Source organism: Phaethon aethereus, assembly GCF_964289735.1.
Source record: "Phaethon aethereus genome assembly, chromosome: 14".
Lineage (NCBI taxonomy): Eukaryota > Metazoa > Chordata > Aves > Phaethontiformes > Phaethontidae > Phaethon > Phaethon aethereus.
In genome coordinates, this window is record NC_138590.1 from 14,410,355 (window position 1) to 14,426,013 (window position 15,659).

At 43.1% G+C, this 15,659-nt stretch overlaps 1 protein-coding gene across 2 annotated transcripts in view; it reads left to right on the forward strand.

The window, feature by feature from the left end:
- Positions 1-274: 274 nt before the first annotated feature.
- Positions 275-15,659, forward strand: part of GLRA1 (glycine receptor alpha 1) — a gene marked incomplete at both ends in the record, with an annotated part of 39,760 nt that continues 24,375 nt past the window's right edge. For both annotated transcript variants that reach the window (XM_082006036.1, XM_082006037.1), the window contains one exon: positions 275-330. In XM_082006036.1, coding sequence (XP_081862162.1) covers positions 275-330 — 56 coding nt within the window. The remainder of the gene's footprint in view (positions 331-15,659) is intronic.

The following is a 15,659-nucleotide window of genomic DNA, read 5'->3' on the forward strand; positions in this document are numbered from 1 at the left end:
AGGCGCCCGCGAAGCGCCGCGCACCGCCGCTGTCCAGGGTGCTGATCGGGGCGCCAACCAGACGCTGTCCAGGGTGCTGATCGGGGACGTCTTCCCTGCTGCTGTCCAGGGTGCTGACCGGAGCCACCCCAACCTGCCTTCCCCCTGCCCAGCCTGCCTCGGGAGGGGTAGCTTGCTTGCCCTACGAATTCTCCCCAAGTGCCGGGTTACTTTATTGGCCAACCCCACCGGCCCACCCCTCACGGAGTACAAAAAAACAGTGATAGCTGGAAAAATGTGCAACGTCAACACGCTCGGAGTCTACGTGTGGGAGACGATCGTTTTCTTCAGGTAAGGCTCGGCTTTACGGGAGGACCGTGTGTGCATCGGGCGCTGGACTGCCGTGCCCACCCCAAACACAGGGCACAGCCCCTAGGCACAGCCTCAGCTTTAGGACAGCGGCGTCCCGCCTTTCTCGAGCTGCTTTTTCGCCTCCTCCCCGTTCCCCCAGGCTGGCGATCGCACAGCCCTGGGCTCGGGACTTTCCGCGGCTTTGGGAGTTACTCCGTTTAATTAGCACCGCAATCTCGCTAACCGCAGTGCTGAAAACACCGACACCGGCTGGTTGCAAAGTGACAACTAGTGGCGGCTGGGAATGCTGCACTTGAATTTGCCCGGGTAAATATTCCCACCTCGCCCCCTCCTCAGCCTCAGATTGCAGGTTAAGGAGAGGTCCGTGGGATGCTTTCACTGCTTAGCTATGTTATCTTGGGAAATCGTGAGACATTTTCAAGGAGGGCTCACCACATCTCCTGAGCTTGCTCTGTCTAAAGTCAGAGAAAGCAAGGAAAGAATCACCTTCCTTCCCAACTTTGTTTTTCTTTCATGTTATTTTCAACATCCTTCCCTTGAAGAATCTAAATGAAAGCCAAAGGCGGGGGGTGGGGTGCTTTTTGCTATTATATCCATTACCTACTAGCTGTATTTTGACTCTGTTTTATGAGTGTTCAGTTTCTCATTAAGGCTAAGGTAGGAGAAGGAACAGTTTTAGTCTTAAAAAATTGTTTCTGGTCCACCTCTCCTTGCAGTGCTTTTATTAAATGGACAAAAAAATATTGGAAGGTAGAAGCTCTTCCGTATTTGCATGAATATTGCAGCCTACTGTAGCAAGTGATAGATGCCAGATACATGCAATTAAAAAAAAAAAATCCCTTCTTTCATGACCTAAACTTGCTCATCAGTCTTAGACTTCATTTCAGTTGCATCACTCTTACTTTTGCATTTCTGTATTTTACCAAAAGTCTCATCTCGCGGTTTAACATGAAGGAACAGTTATTAATTACCTGTGCATCACTGGTGTGATACTTATTATTTTATGAATTACAGTAGCAGACCTACTGATACTGGCCAGACTTTTCTCGTTAGTGGTTTCTTTCCTTTTGAGCACGAAAGTCTTTCCAGGCATAAAAATAGGGATATCCCCACTTTTTCTGTAGTTCCACAGAAAATCAAAAGACAGCAAGATTGTAAAATGAACTCCAAGCATTTAATGTTTATCTTTTCCGTAAACCAAGAAAGAAGGTCTAGAAATAATTAAAATCACCCCTGTCTGAAAAGCAATGGACAATATGCAATACTTCAGAGCCATCCTTTCTCATCTTAGTCACAAGTGTAAAGCAGCACTGCACAATATAGTGGGGTGGACTAAAAGGAAGCATATGTATGTGCAATAATAGTTAAACAATGTTGAAGCATAGAGATACAAATAAAAAAAGAGATTAAACAATATATAAATGCTCTGGAATGCTGTGCATAAATAAGCTAGAAGAAAAAAAGGAAAATAAAAAAAGAGCATTTCCAGACTTGAGTTTCCTATGGCCCTGGCATTAAAGCATCTGACCAGCTCTCCTCTGAACTGCCTGAACAAGAGAAATTGATAAAACAGAATTAGCAAGACAAGTATGTATGATGCACACTTATGCATCACACGACACATGTGAGCACTTACAGATTCTCAGCACATCAGTTAAAGTCCTGCGCATTCAAAGCCTTGATAAACCAGTCCTTTCAGGTTCTAACAGTATAAACAATTGTGTTAGAAGTTATAACCATCTGCATGAGACATGCTATATACAAGTATGTAATATTGCACACAAAACACATTTCTGGAAGTCTAGTTTTCCTGAAATTAACCTTTAAGAAAATTTGAAAGCATTTTAATTCAATTACGGGGAGATGTTGAAACCAAATTGTTTTATGTACTGCAATCATTTTCAAAACAAGAAAAAAAAAATCAGTAATTCCTGCTCAGAACTGACTCTAAGCAATGTTTTTCTTTTTTCCTTCCAATTTGTGCTACATGTTCAATTTATTACAGGCCAAAAATTTAACAGCCTTTCTGGTCCAGGAATAGCTTTGCTATTTCAGTTTCAGTAAGAAAAGTTTATTCATTAACAGTCATTCATAAATTTAGCATGCCAATTACTCCAGCACTCAGTCATACATAATATTTAAAAAACCCACAAGCTGTTAATCCAATAATCTGTAATAGAAGTATGCATTGCTTTAAATTACAGGGTGTACCACACTTTATTGTCAGCCTGTAAAAAATACTCTGGGAAGAGAATCTAGTCTCTGTTAGCACATATACCACAACAATAAAGAAAAATCCAGAGTAATGAAGGAAAACTAGATACAGCCAATACAGGAAACAAGACTAGATCTGTTGCTTAACAAAAGTGTCCTTCACCAGCCTTTTAAAAAACAAGACCCTGTGGGAAAGAGTAACAGCTGGTGCGTGAATGCAAACATTATGGTATTGCCAATATTGTTTCTGTTACAGTTGGGGTGTTTTAGAAGGAATTTGCGATAAGCAGCTTATTCTGACATGTCTGTCTTTATGGAAGAGCATTTCCCATTTTGCTACCTGCCTTTTCAGACTGCAGTCACTTAGCTGTGACTAAGACATTTACTGAGAACCTGGATAGAGGCAGGGATGGAAACTGGGTTGGGGTGGGAGATGAAGAGGGTCTTCTGACAGACAGGCTGCTTGACCAACTTTTCCTTATGCATATCTCTAAGGCAAAATGTTATTTCTTGAAACTAAAAATAAGTTGGACAACATTTACACAGGGATTTCCAGATGTCCTGTTTCCATCTGTGGAGACATATACATTCTCCCAAAGTTTAACTACATACACTGCATGTTCATACCCTGGTTCAGTTGTTCTGCATGAAGGAATTCACAAAAAGCTACCCCTAGCATATGATGATCTTGCCTGGACTTTCTGCTATACCATTGCATTTTAATAGCTGTGGTGGTCCAGAAATACCACTGCATAAGCCTGGGGGGTAGGAATACACCTTGTAAAAGTTAGGAGAGAAAAAAATAGCCTAGAACTGGCACTTTACCAAACCGGACACTCTCCTGTGAGGTTTTTAAATTGTTTGGGACCAATTCTTGCCCTAATTGCACTTCTGTATACCAGGAATCAGCAGCATGACCTTCACTGAATCAAGATCAGAGTTGGCCCCTCCAGAAGAGCAATCTGTCAGCTAGGAGGAGTGATTCAAGGCTACTGCTCCAAGTGATTCACAGGCTGAAAGTTGCTGCCAGCCTCAGACCCTATTGGATTGCTCTAACTGAAATTTTTTTGCTCCCTCCTATCAGTAACAGAGCTTTTTGATTCCAGTTTTTAAAACAATAAGATGCTATTGTGAATATGATACCTCAACTTTGTAGAAAGACAGACACTTTTCCCTAAAACAGACTTGACAAGTAAGTGACTGGAGAGCTGCTGATTTCAGCCCCTTGAAAATGCAACAAAAGTCAGGGGAAGAAAAAGGAGAGCAACGTGCACGTTCTCTCCAAACCTTTTTGCTATAGCTCTGCAGTGCTAGATAGCATTACAGAGGTACCTGAGAATGAAGTGCTAACCAGAGGCTTCCAGAGCCCCGAGCTAAGCAACATAGCAGATGTTCTCAGTAGTTAGAGTATTTTCCTCACACTAACTAAAAAAAAAAAAACCCACTGAAAGTTGTGCCTTATGAGCTGTTGTACCTCTGCTGAGTCTGTCAAGTCCTCCACAAAATAAAAATGATTTAGGCAAAGGCTTAGACTAGATGCTTCTAAGGACACTTTTTAGCTTCTTTGGTCTGCAACCTATAATAGCCCTATTAGAGATCCTGCTAAAAGGGTTATTCAAGGCTTGAAGCTGTGGTAAGTTAGACAATTCTACTAGAAAACTTTATAAATCATTCCAAAGAAATATTAACTTGGTGTCATTGCAGTAGAAGCAGAGAATGTTTGGGACCCTGCCTTCTGCAGGGAATTTATATACACTTCCATCTATCCATTACAATTCACTTGCATTTTAGGCAATTAAGACAAATCAACGTAAAGTACACAAAACATTTTCTAACAGTCTAATCTTAATATGCCTTAACTCCAGACCTGCTCTCTAGAGAGATCTGAACAAAAGAAAGGTTCCAGAAATGTCTGGGCAAAAACCATTTCCCTCTCCTCATGTTGGATACACGGAGCAGTAAAACCATAGATAATCACCTTGCTTAACAAAAACATTGCCAAAAAATGTTGCTGTTTTTCACATGCACTAATAAAATATCCTTTGTCTCTGAGGCACTGGTGCTGTGCAGATTTTAGTCAAGGTGGACAGCCAGTCTATATTACCTCTCACTGAACATTACCCTCTACTGCAGCAAATCCCACTGGCAGAACACATATTTACTGCTCAAATACCTGAAGGGAGCTGCTTCCGAAAAGAGATCCATATGTGGAGGGAATGGTAGGATCCTGCCCTTATATGTAAGGGTATTGCATCATATGGATTGTCTACACAGACTTCCTTCAAGAAGAAGATTTTAGGCATGAGAATTTGGTCTCCCCTTATTCCTCTTCTCCCATGAAAGAGGTGTTAGAGACTTATGTATGAAGCAAGTCAGCAAAGGGCCCTCTGACTCTAAGTGTCTCAGATTTAATATCACAGATTAAAGACTAAGAAGGTCATTCTGCTACTGACCAAGTGATTCAAGTCAAACAGGAAAGCACTTGTAAGCAACAGCACACTGCAATTCCCCTGATCTTGAGCAAGCACTTTCCGTGTTGGTTTACAAAATTCATCTTGCCAAATGCTCATGAGCTGACCTGGATAGAAAAGGAGCCCAACACCTGAATGAAGATGTTAATGTCCAAAATTAAATTACTTTATTATCCCAACACTGACTAGTGATCATTCCTCTGTGATAGAAAACCAGCAGAGGAGTCTGTTCTCATTTCATGCTAGCATGCAGGTTAAAAAGGCTCTCCAAATTTCAGTATTGGGAACAAGATGTCAGACCACCTAATGAATATAATTGCAATTTAGGTATTGATGAAAGACAAAAGTTTTTAAAAAATAAATCGTGCTTTAAAATTGCAACATCCAAATCAAAACCACAACATTTAAATATGTCAAATCTAAATCTATTCACTAAGTTTCACTTGCTCATTTTCTATAACCTGGGGTTCTTCCAAGAATCCCAAAGTGACTGGTATTAAGACAACAGATAGGCTGATAACGCATTTTGACTTGTTTGCCTGTATCGGCTCTCGCTGTTGTGGCACATTAAATCAGGGTTCCACTATTTTCAGTAAATTACCCTTTTGATTTGCTATTGTTACCTCGTATACTTTCTGTTGACCTTTGTCTATCAAAGAGCACAATGATTTCTATTCTTATGAAGTATGGTTACACTTGTGCACCTCACACCTTTCAAGAAAAAAATGGCTCATCATATTCTTTCACATTCTAAAAAAAAGTCATTCCAGCATACCATCCCCACAATGGTTGAATTCAATTTTGTGATTAAAAAAAACATTCCAAGCACTTTTGATAATTTTAGTCTTGAAAAAAACAACTTGGGATAAATGTAGCAAAAAGGAAGGAGTGAGAGAAACAGGAATTCATCCTGCTGCTCCAGTGCAAGCCACCAGAAGGTTTGTTAGCAGCCATGACCGAGCTTCTCAACACCAGTCTGTCTGGCTGCTGCGTTCCAGATCTACTTGCACTGCCCAGAAAAGAGCAACTTTTACATTACACTCAGCATAATGAAATACTGCTAATTCAGCAGGTCAGTTACCCTTAAAGCAGCAAATAAAAAGAAAAAAAATCACCTCTATTTCTCTCAGCCTTCCCCAAATTATCCAAACTATTTACATTTGTGTTTACAAAGCCAGACAGAGACCGTTTCTTTTGAGGGGAGATGGTTTACATCGATATTTCTTAGCCAAGATGAATTGGTCGGTGCAAAACAAGGTAGTCCCCTCAACCTCTTGGGCAACTGCTGATGTGCTCTAGCTGATCTGGTCCCAGAGGTCTGCATATGTTGATCAAACTGGTGCTACGGATCAGACACATACCTCAAAGCTGCTCCTAAATCTCTACTGATACTTCAGGAGACTGATGCACAGAAACTGAAAAAACAGAAATACAGTTTTTGGCCCCTCGGTAAGGCCAAAGCGCAGAGAGGGTCTGCAGAGAACAGAAATAGAGAGAGACAGATGCACCCGTCGTTTACACGCACTGAGCACTCCCCATTATGCAGGCAATTATTTCATCCATATAACGCACCATGGTAAGCTGCTTATTTGGGGACTGCACCACATCTGGCTGGTACATAGACACAGTTGGCATCCTGTAAATACATCTCTGCTGGATCTAAGTGCCAGCTGAGAAAAGCAGGAGAAATCTTAATTTACCAAACCCCACAAAAATTGGATTTTGAGAGGGAGGAGGAAACAAAAGAATACACTTTTGCACCTGCTTTCTTTTTGATTTCTCCCTCTTTATCTTTCCACTGTGGCTCACAGCCCACTAAGACAACAAAAAAAAGACAAAAAACAAACCAAATGCCTTAGCAGATAGCCAGGGAATGCACTTGTTTTTATCAGTGCTTCATTGCAGGGTGGGTGAAGAGGGGAAAAAAAAACCTACCAAGAGGTTGCCAAGACCAGGAGCGTCACATGCATGGAACACAGCAGGGTTTGCAGTGCAATCAATCATCGCACACACCGCCTTCAGACGAAAGCTGCCGACAGCAGCTCCCCCCACGCGCCTGCCCTGCGGGCGATGCCTGCCCCTACGACCACTCACCCAGAATACGGCTCCTGTCCCCCAGCCCCAGCAGGGCTGGAACAAACAGACAAGTCAATAAATAACATCAGAAGTGGGATCAGTGGTGGACTGGACCACTATCGCACGCGTCTGGTTCAGCAGCAAAGTGCAGCTGAGCCAGGAATCATGCAGAAAATTCAACCAAATTCATCACTTCTCACCTTTACCCAATTTCCTCTGAGGTTTTTTTCAGACAATGCAAGTAAAAAGATGCTTTGTACAAAGCCCCAAGCACAGGCCCCTCCTCCCTTCTTTTATGGAGGAAGTATAAAACCTGAAAGCATATGGGGGTCTGTTGTTACCAGCGTCCTTTAAAAACATCCTTAGCTCTAAATGTCCTTGTTGGTGCCAAGAACCCCCGCGTGAAATGGGTCAGGTCCCCCACTACAGCAGGATCTGCACACCACATGTATTACTGCAGCTGGGAGCAGGGAAGCAAGATGCTCTGAATTCCTGGGTGAGGCAGCCTTTTCTTATCTTGTAAGAACTGCAAAGACAGGCTGTGGACAAAAAGGTGACTTTTTGTGGGTATCTTTACGGTCTTGTCTCGCTGTTCATTCCCACTGCTTTGGAAGCACCATTGAGCAGGGCAACAGTTCCTGGCATATCCACACACACGTGTCTTCTTCCTGCACCAGAGCTCCCAAGACCTGATTTACAAATCCAAACGTGTGCAACTCACCTCCCCTGCCACCCCATGTGCCTAAGGATCACAAGCACCCTCCAGCTTCCAGCCCCATCCATCACACCCTGACACAGAGCTATGGGCTTAGCAGTCACCTCCCAGCAGCGTGGCTGATAAAGCACAAGCCTCATCGAACACGACACGCTCCCCTGCGCCAACACGGGCCCCACAGCACTGCCAGGGTTGAGAAGATGGGTTTTTTTGTCAGGGAGCTGAAAAGATCAAAGTCAGAGGGCAGCCAAGGTGGGGAGGGGAAGAACGGTCCCAGGCAGGGGACCCAGAGCTTAGCTGTTCATTCCAGGAGTTACATTTCATTATAGTTCATGAACAAACTGGTAAATCACACCAGGAATCACAGACAGCACAGAAGAAACATTCATCTCCAGCAGGGTATTTGCATTGCAATGACAACAACTTACTCCATTAGAAAAAAGCAAAATCAGCTCTCTTATCACGCAACTCATTTTATACAGTACAAAACACAGAGAGCCCCAGTTTTACTGTGGGACCCACAATTTTGTAGGTAGGTTACACATGTTAGCGCAGGAGGTCTTTTCAAGGGTTCTGTAGCAGAAAGTTTCAGAAGATAAAACCCACCACCACTCTGCACTGCATGTTATACCTCTTATTTTAAAAGAAAAATTCTATTCATACCACCTCTGATTTATCAAAAAAAAAAAGCAGTTACAATATTCTTATCCAATCTCAACAAGCAGCATAAATCCTTAAACTAAAACTAATTTTTAAAAAGCTGCCGTAGCAAGCTATTTGAACTGATGAAAACATGACTGATAGCGCAACTGCAGAGCTATAGATAGAAGAGCATCCGCGATTTCTCGTAATTCTCTGACACTTGTCTGGTCTGTGATCTAAAACCTTCTGACGTCAATTGAGGTTCCCACCACAGCCCTCCATCCAAACATTAAATCAAGAGCACATCAGTGAAGAGAATATTGTTACCTAGAATATGAAGCCTTATCTTGTAAAGACATTTTCCCCCTTTATTTACTGCATTCAGGAAGGCTGTTTATGCATGACTTAAAATATCTGACTAGCCCCCCTGACTTTAAAGGGAATATTCAGTGTGTGAAGCTAGACACATGCTTTTGTGTTTGCAGGGATTTTTCTCCTTTGTTTTTTTCAGTGGAAAATGCAATCATAACTTTTTTTTAAGACCTTTCAGTATATGCACATGTAAGTCAACAGTGGTGTCTGCTGGATTTATTTCACAAGTGATTAAAACCTGAGCATCGATTTGTGCTTCTCCATTGTTGAGTTATGTTTTCAAACCTGTCTCATCAGCTTAGGATCATACATCTCCAGAAAGCCACTACTTCTGCTCCAAGAACTGTAGATGCTTCTGGAAAAGGGATTAGTCACTAGAGAGAATGCCCATGGCTCAAAGCTGAATTTAATGCACACTTCCTTTTTTTAATATACGATAAGCAAGAGTGACCGCACAACATATGAGAGTTTGAACAACAGTCTTGTAAGACCAGGAACCTTGCACACAACTAAGTGCTATTCCCATGCAATTTGATGGTCTCCCTGTGCTCTTCCCATCTCAACTGTATACAATGTGCAGATTTCTACACCTCCCCAGCCGATTGTCTAGTCATTTTTTATTTTCTCATTGCTCTGTCCAGGCAGCATCAGCAATTGTTCCAAGTGCTGGTGTCTTTCCATAGAGTTAATCAGTGTAATTGGGATGTTTTATAGTGCTAGACAGGGTGCTTTGCCATATGGCATAGGAGCCGTGGGCTGCAGGAACGTGGCAGTGGAACACAAAGACATCAGAATACTGCAATCTGAAGAAAAAATTTTTCTCACTCCAGTAAAGCTGTTGCAGCTTTCACTGTATGGAAATGATCACAGAGGGTTAATTCCCTGAGGCCCATGGAAAAGGCCCCCCCAGCTCCTCTCCTCCTGTACAGCAACAGAGACTAGTGGCAACATGTCCTGCAGGATCTTTGAGAGTGTTTTGGGATCCTTTGGGTTAAAACTTTAACTGATTACATCCTGCAACTACTGCAATGCAGTTACTTCTGGTGCTAAACCTAGAATTGGTTTAAACAGCTCACAGCAGAGCACAACTATCCAGGACAGAGAGACGGCAACATTTTACAAGCCTAACTTTTTCTTTCCCGTCTCCCTCCTTCCCCATGAATCGGGATAAATAACAGCTTATTGCCCATTTCTTTCTCAGAGTGAAGTCTCCTTTCTCACAGGTTTTCTAATTCCATATTTCACCAGGCTCACTGTACACAACTATTTTCCTATCCTAGCCCAAGATCCAGGTCTGCTCCATGCTTCTGTTGCATAACCTATCAGCTGAATTAAGAAACCAACCAAGCCCAGATTTCCTCCCCACCTCAGAGAATCAGCTTTGCACATTCATCCCTGCAGCACACTCACATCCATACTGCATGGACTGTAACCACCAGCAGTTGAGCATGACCACATGGATGGCAATCAGCACATCCGTAACACTTGGAGCTCTTTCTACTCTGCACCATGGCATGCCAAAAATAAAGAATGGGGGCTCTTTTCTCCCCACACCCCTCCACTATTCTCTTATCCTGACCACCTCTACTGCTGTAGGCCAGGAATTCAGACAATGTGACAGAAAAACATGCAGGCAATGAGTTTCAGTCTTTTTAATTGAATTGCATATCAATATTGATTGTGCTATTCATTTTGATAGTAAATATAATCATTAAAAAAGTCTGCTTGCAGTGTCTGCCAAGCCTTCCCAGGCCAGCATCGGGCAGCATTTTCAAGATAACACATCGATGTGCAGTCAGAAATAACAGTCTGGGTACAGAGTTTAGGGCTGCCCCTTTTCCTTTTCACCAGGAAAAAAAACCTCTCGTCTGTCCTTCCTCCCTCCGGCTGCTGAGGACAAGATGGAGACGGGCAGCCCCAGCATCAGCAGAGGCTGAGTACAGGCTGGGCTCTGCTGAGCTCCAGTCCCTGCTCAGGGGCCTCCGTGCCCAAGAGGCACCATCTCAGGGACCAGGGAGATGGTTCAGGAAACCCAGGCGAGCAGAGCTGAGGAGAGTCACCATGGATAACGCTAATCATGGATGACATGATATGTTTCTGCACCCAACTGTCTGATGTTCTCTTTGTGACCACACCTCTCAGAGCCTGCTGGGGTCAATAAAACTAAGCTAATAAATTCTCCTGTGTCCTCAAGACCCCACACTGCTCTACAGAGGTCTGGCTTTGAAGGTAATGCAGGAAACACACTGGTCACCTCAGCCTCTCTCAACTATCTCACTACTCTGAACACATCCCTGCCAAGCTTTCTGGCTTGCACTGCATTTCAAAAACAAACCAACCACTTGAGAAACCTTTGCCGAGCAGCACTGAGCCAGGGTAAGTGACCAGGTATCTTCTACTTCCCCAACCTGCAGATCATCCAACCAGAAGAATAAACTCAGTGCTGTTCTCTTGAGCCACTGGTGTTACCAGTTTACCTTCACAGAGACCTGAGCCTTCCACACATCGCAAAGATATTTCCTCTGCAAACACTTGTTTTGCAACAGTTTGTTTCTGCTGCCAGACATTATTTTTTGCTCTCAGAATTAATGATTAACAATTAAATTATTTGACAGGGGAATAGAGGCCCTGTGCTAATTAAATTCCTTCATCTCTCTTCTTTGCAAAGAAAAAAAAAATGATATTTCTCAGTATCAGCATTCAACCAGAACAGGGCAGTTTGTGATGCTGGACTTAATTAGATGGACAACCATAGGCACAGCCAAAAAAAGCATGAAAATGTTGTACAAGGGCCATGCAAATGGGAGGAGGAAACAGCCAGCCGGGGAGCTGGGAACCAAGCAAATTGACACATCCAGACTGCAGAAGAGCCACTTTCTAAACCAAATAACTTTTTATAAGAATATATCATCTGTTTAGCCAAAACAAAATAATGCAGACAGGGCAAACAGTGCCTGTACACGCTAGCAAAAACCACTAATGGGCGTCCTGCAAAGCCTGACTGCTCCATTTTAAGCAATGGAATTCTTAGGTATCCTGAGCAGGATATATATACCTGGGCTGTTCACCTCCACCAGCTTTCACCTTCACATTCTTGCTGGTGGGCTGGACCTCATAGGGACTTGGTGGTGTCTGCTTACCTGCCAGTGTTAATACCACAGAAGATTATGCTAGTTCATCGACCCTTTGAAGAGATGCTTTCCATTGTCGTTGCTGTGATGATTGCCTAATGGCACTTTCTCAGCCAGATCCACTAGGGATTACACCAGCGTAAATAAGATAAGCCGCTGTCTGGCTGCTATTAAAATGCAGCAAGACACTCTTGGCTCAGACAATACTCTTGCACCGATGCAAACTACATCCTCGGTGTTTTTGTTTATTTGGAGAGTAAAAGTTCTCTCTGAACAACAACGCACCATAAATTTCCAATTCTCCTCTATCATCAATAATTTTCAAATCAATTAGCAATTTCCCTCCCCTTGTCTCTGCTGAGCCAGGAGACGAACAGTCCTGCAGGACTTTCAAGGGTGCCTTTGTAAGAACTAAAGGGTGGAGAAAATCCTAGAAAGCCCCCAAGGCAGCGCACAGCGCTGGCCAAGGCAGACCTGGAAGAGAGCAGCAGCTGATAGCTTTTTTGGGTGCTGCCTGAGCTAAACTGCCATAGCAAAGCTCAACTGTCACAACCAGAGTGACCATTTCAGGGTTGTTAGATGCAGTCCATCCCTCCAAAGCATGGTGGGGTGGGCCAGCCTCCCTGTAGCTTCCAGTGCTGTTTTCTACCATTACTTCTGAGCTAGAGAGTAGACACATCTGCCTGCTGCTGGAAAGTCTTTGCTATTCCCTCATCCCCTGCTCCCTTGCCTGTTCTTGTCAAGTCTAGAAGGGAAGTTGTTACCAGATAGTTTTAGGGGAACACATAGTAACAAAACCGGAAGAAACTCAGAACTCATCATTCCTGGGTCACCTGGGTAACAGCACACAGCAGCCAAACAGAGCTTCTAAAACACACACTGGGAAGCATGAAGCCACACTTGACAGTTTCAGCACATACCCAAGTGTGCTCACAGAAACTCATAGGGATGGGCATGAAGTTGCAGAAAGCAGTAGGGCTGTGAGAAGATGGTCCTCTCTGATGCTTGTGGGAATCATTTGTCTTAGATATCTCATAGAATTGTTTAGGTTGGAAAAGATCTTTAAGATCATCAAGTCCAACTGTTAACCTAGCACTGCCAAGTCCACCACTAAACCATGTCCCTAAGCACCACATCTATGCCTCTCAAATACCTCCAGGGATGGTGACTCAACCACTTCCCTGGGCAGCCTGCTGCTTGACAACCCTTTCGGTTGAGAAATTTCTCCTAATATCCAATCTAAACTTCCCTGGCACAACTTGAGGATGTTTACTCTTGTCCTATCACTAGTTACTTGGGAGAAGAGACCGACACCCACCTTGCTACAACCTCCTTTCAGGTAGTTGTACAGAGCAACAAGGTCTCACCTGAGAGAGGGCTCCTTCCATGTAGGAACAAGCCCATGAAGTTAATTTACTTGCAATCTGAAGCAGAAAGAATCAGAAAATGGCATCCAAGAAATACCAGCAGACTCACTCATTGGAAGTGAACATATTCAGCACGGGCTTTCGCAACATATTTACTGAAAGCTGAACACCGATTTCTGTGCCTTTTCAGCTCATTTTTTAAAAAAATTAACACCAGGGGAACTGCAGTCTCTAATTATCTTTTCACACTTAAAGCTTATTAGATGTTTATTACCTCTTCCCCTCTGCCCCAGCCCCCTACTTTTCCACTCCCATATACTTCCTCCAGTCTACAGTTAATGAGAAGAAATCAGCATATTGCACTATCTGGCATCTTGCTGCTGAAGTGGCAGGAATCTTTGGTTACCAAGTCATTTGCTGCTTAATTGAAATCTTTTCTCTAGACTCATTGCCATGCAGACGCTCTATTGGAATGCAGTAGTGGAGACTAGTATTGACTGTCCTCCCACTCCCAGATTTCTTCCTCCAAGTTTGCAAATCAATTGCACTCTGTTGTTTTCCTTCTAAAAGAAAAAAAAAAAACAACCCCGTCACCCATTCTCCAACCCCATTTAACCCCTGAAACACACTGGTTTGGCTTTGCATGGTTTCTTAGAGTAGAGATGGGGACAAGACAAGAAATGGCACCTGGCCATAGCAAAATCTAGATCCACACCCTGTCAGATCACTTCCAAGCATGAGTGTGCATCAGCCAGTTCAGATAAGGTCCAGTGTGGGAGTGGATTGTGAATATATAAAGGGTGAATGAAATCCTAGCTTTAGACTCTCACTGGAAGTGATCTGGAATTCATCTCCCCTCTTCATTGCAGAAATTAAACAATTTTTAACAGTTAAAAAAAGGCTAGTAATTAGAGTGCCAATACAGTGGCAGTTTGCAAAAGCAGCCAGACTGCAGTTATGAGTTTGCAGGATTGAAGACCAAGAGTCATCAAGCTATCGCTCCTAACACTAGAGGAGAGAGTCAGTGCAATACAGGTTACCACAAAATCCCAATTTGGAAATCATGGCACTCAAGACCTTTTGAATCCCATATGTTTTTAAAGTCACAAGGAACCTGATGGTTCAAAATGCTCTTGTCAAGGCCTTGTCTAGATAACATTTGTGTCTTTGGAGTCTCAGCTCAAACTTGCATTGTATGAACAGGTCTTTGAAGGCTGGGTCACATTAACGCTGTACATAGTGACTGTCCTTAAATTCTTCCCAATAGATCTTGTGTCAGTATTTTAGTACTACTCTTCTGAAAGACGGTGGGTACTTAAAAAAATTCCAAAGTTTTGCAAAGGGTTAAGCAATGAGCCCCACTTCCTCCTAAGCAGCTTGCTTTGGCTTATTATACATTTGCATTGCAATACTGCCCGTAGGCTTTAACCAGCCTCAGGCATCTGACACCGCAGGCAGAGACAGCTCTTGCACATTGCATGTCACCAATGGGGTTTTGGGGGCTTTTTTGCTAATCTAGACAATTTTACACTACACTTTCAGCCTGGGAACAGATCTGTGTTCAAGTAGAAGCCAAACAACCATAGGGAAGGAACTGAATAATATCTATTCCTATCTTAGAAATCAAACTTTTCTGCAAAGTTGAAAATGAGCATCTAGTACCAGGGGACAATTGTTCCCACATAGATGGCAACAACAGAGACTTCCTAAGCTCAAAACATCACCCTGCAGATCTTGTGGACTCCCACAGAGTCAGAAGGCACATTGCCAGCCTTAGAGTGAAAATAACAATTTGTCTGTAGAAGATGAAAAATCTCTCTCCTCCAGAGACCATACAGGTCCCAAAAATATTTCATTTCCTTTCACCCTCAGCCCAACATGAGTTTCATTTCAGGAGCATACTCCAGACACCTCCCAGTCCAGAGACCATGTTGCTGTATTGAACGCAGATGCCTGCATTGCAGGTACCAACAGCAAATGCTGGATTGACCAGCAAGTGGGAAGTAAAGATCCATCTATCCTCTACAGTCCCAAAGGCTCTGCAGGAGTTATGCAATCACATGACACTCATTTAAGCCTTGAATTCCAGATTGCTCTGATCCTACCTGCCTTTTGGAAAATTAGACTGTCAGAGTACTAAATATGTTCCTTGCTATTTGCCATGTAATTAAGCAGTAATTGCTGCCCAAGGCTAATCTCAGAGTGTATTTTTCCTGCGGAGCTCAGTGCCAGAGTTCACATTTGTAATTTAGTGGCACGCCAAGGAACTATACCTAAACTCACAAAAGGATTTTCTCCACGCATCATCTCTCATTCTACT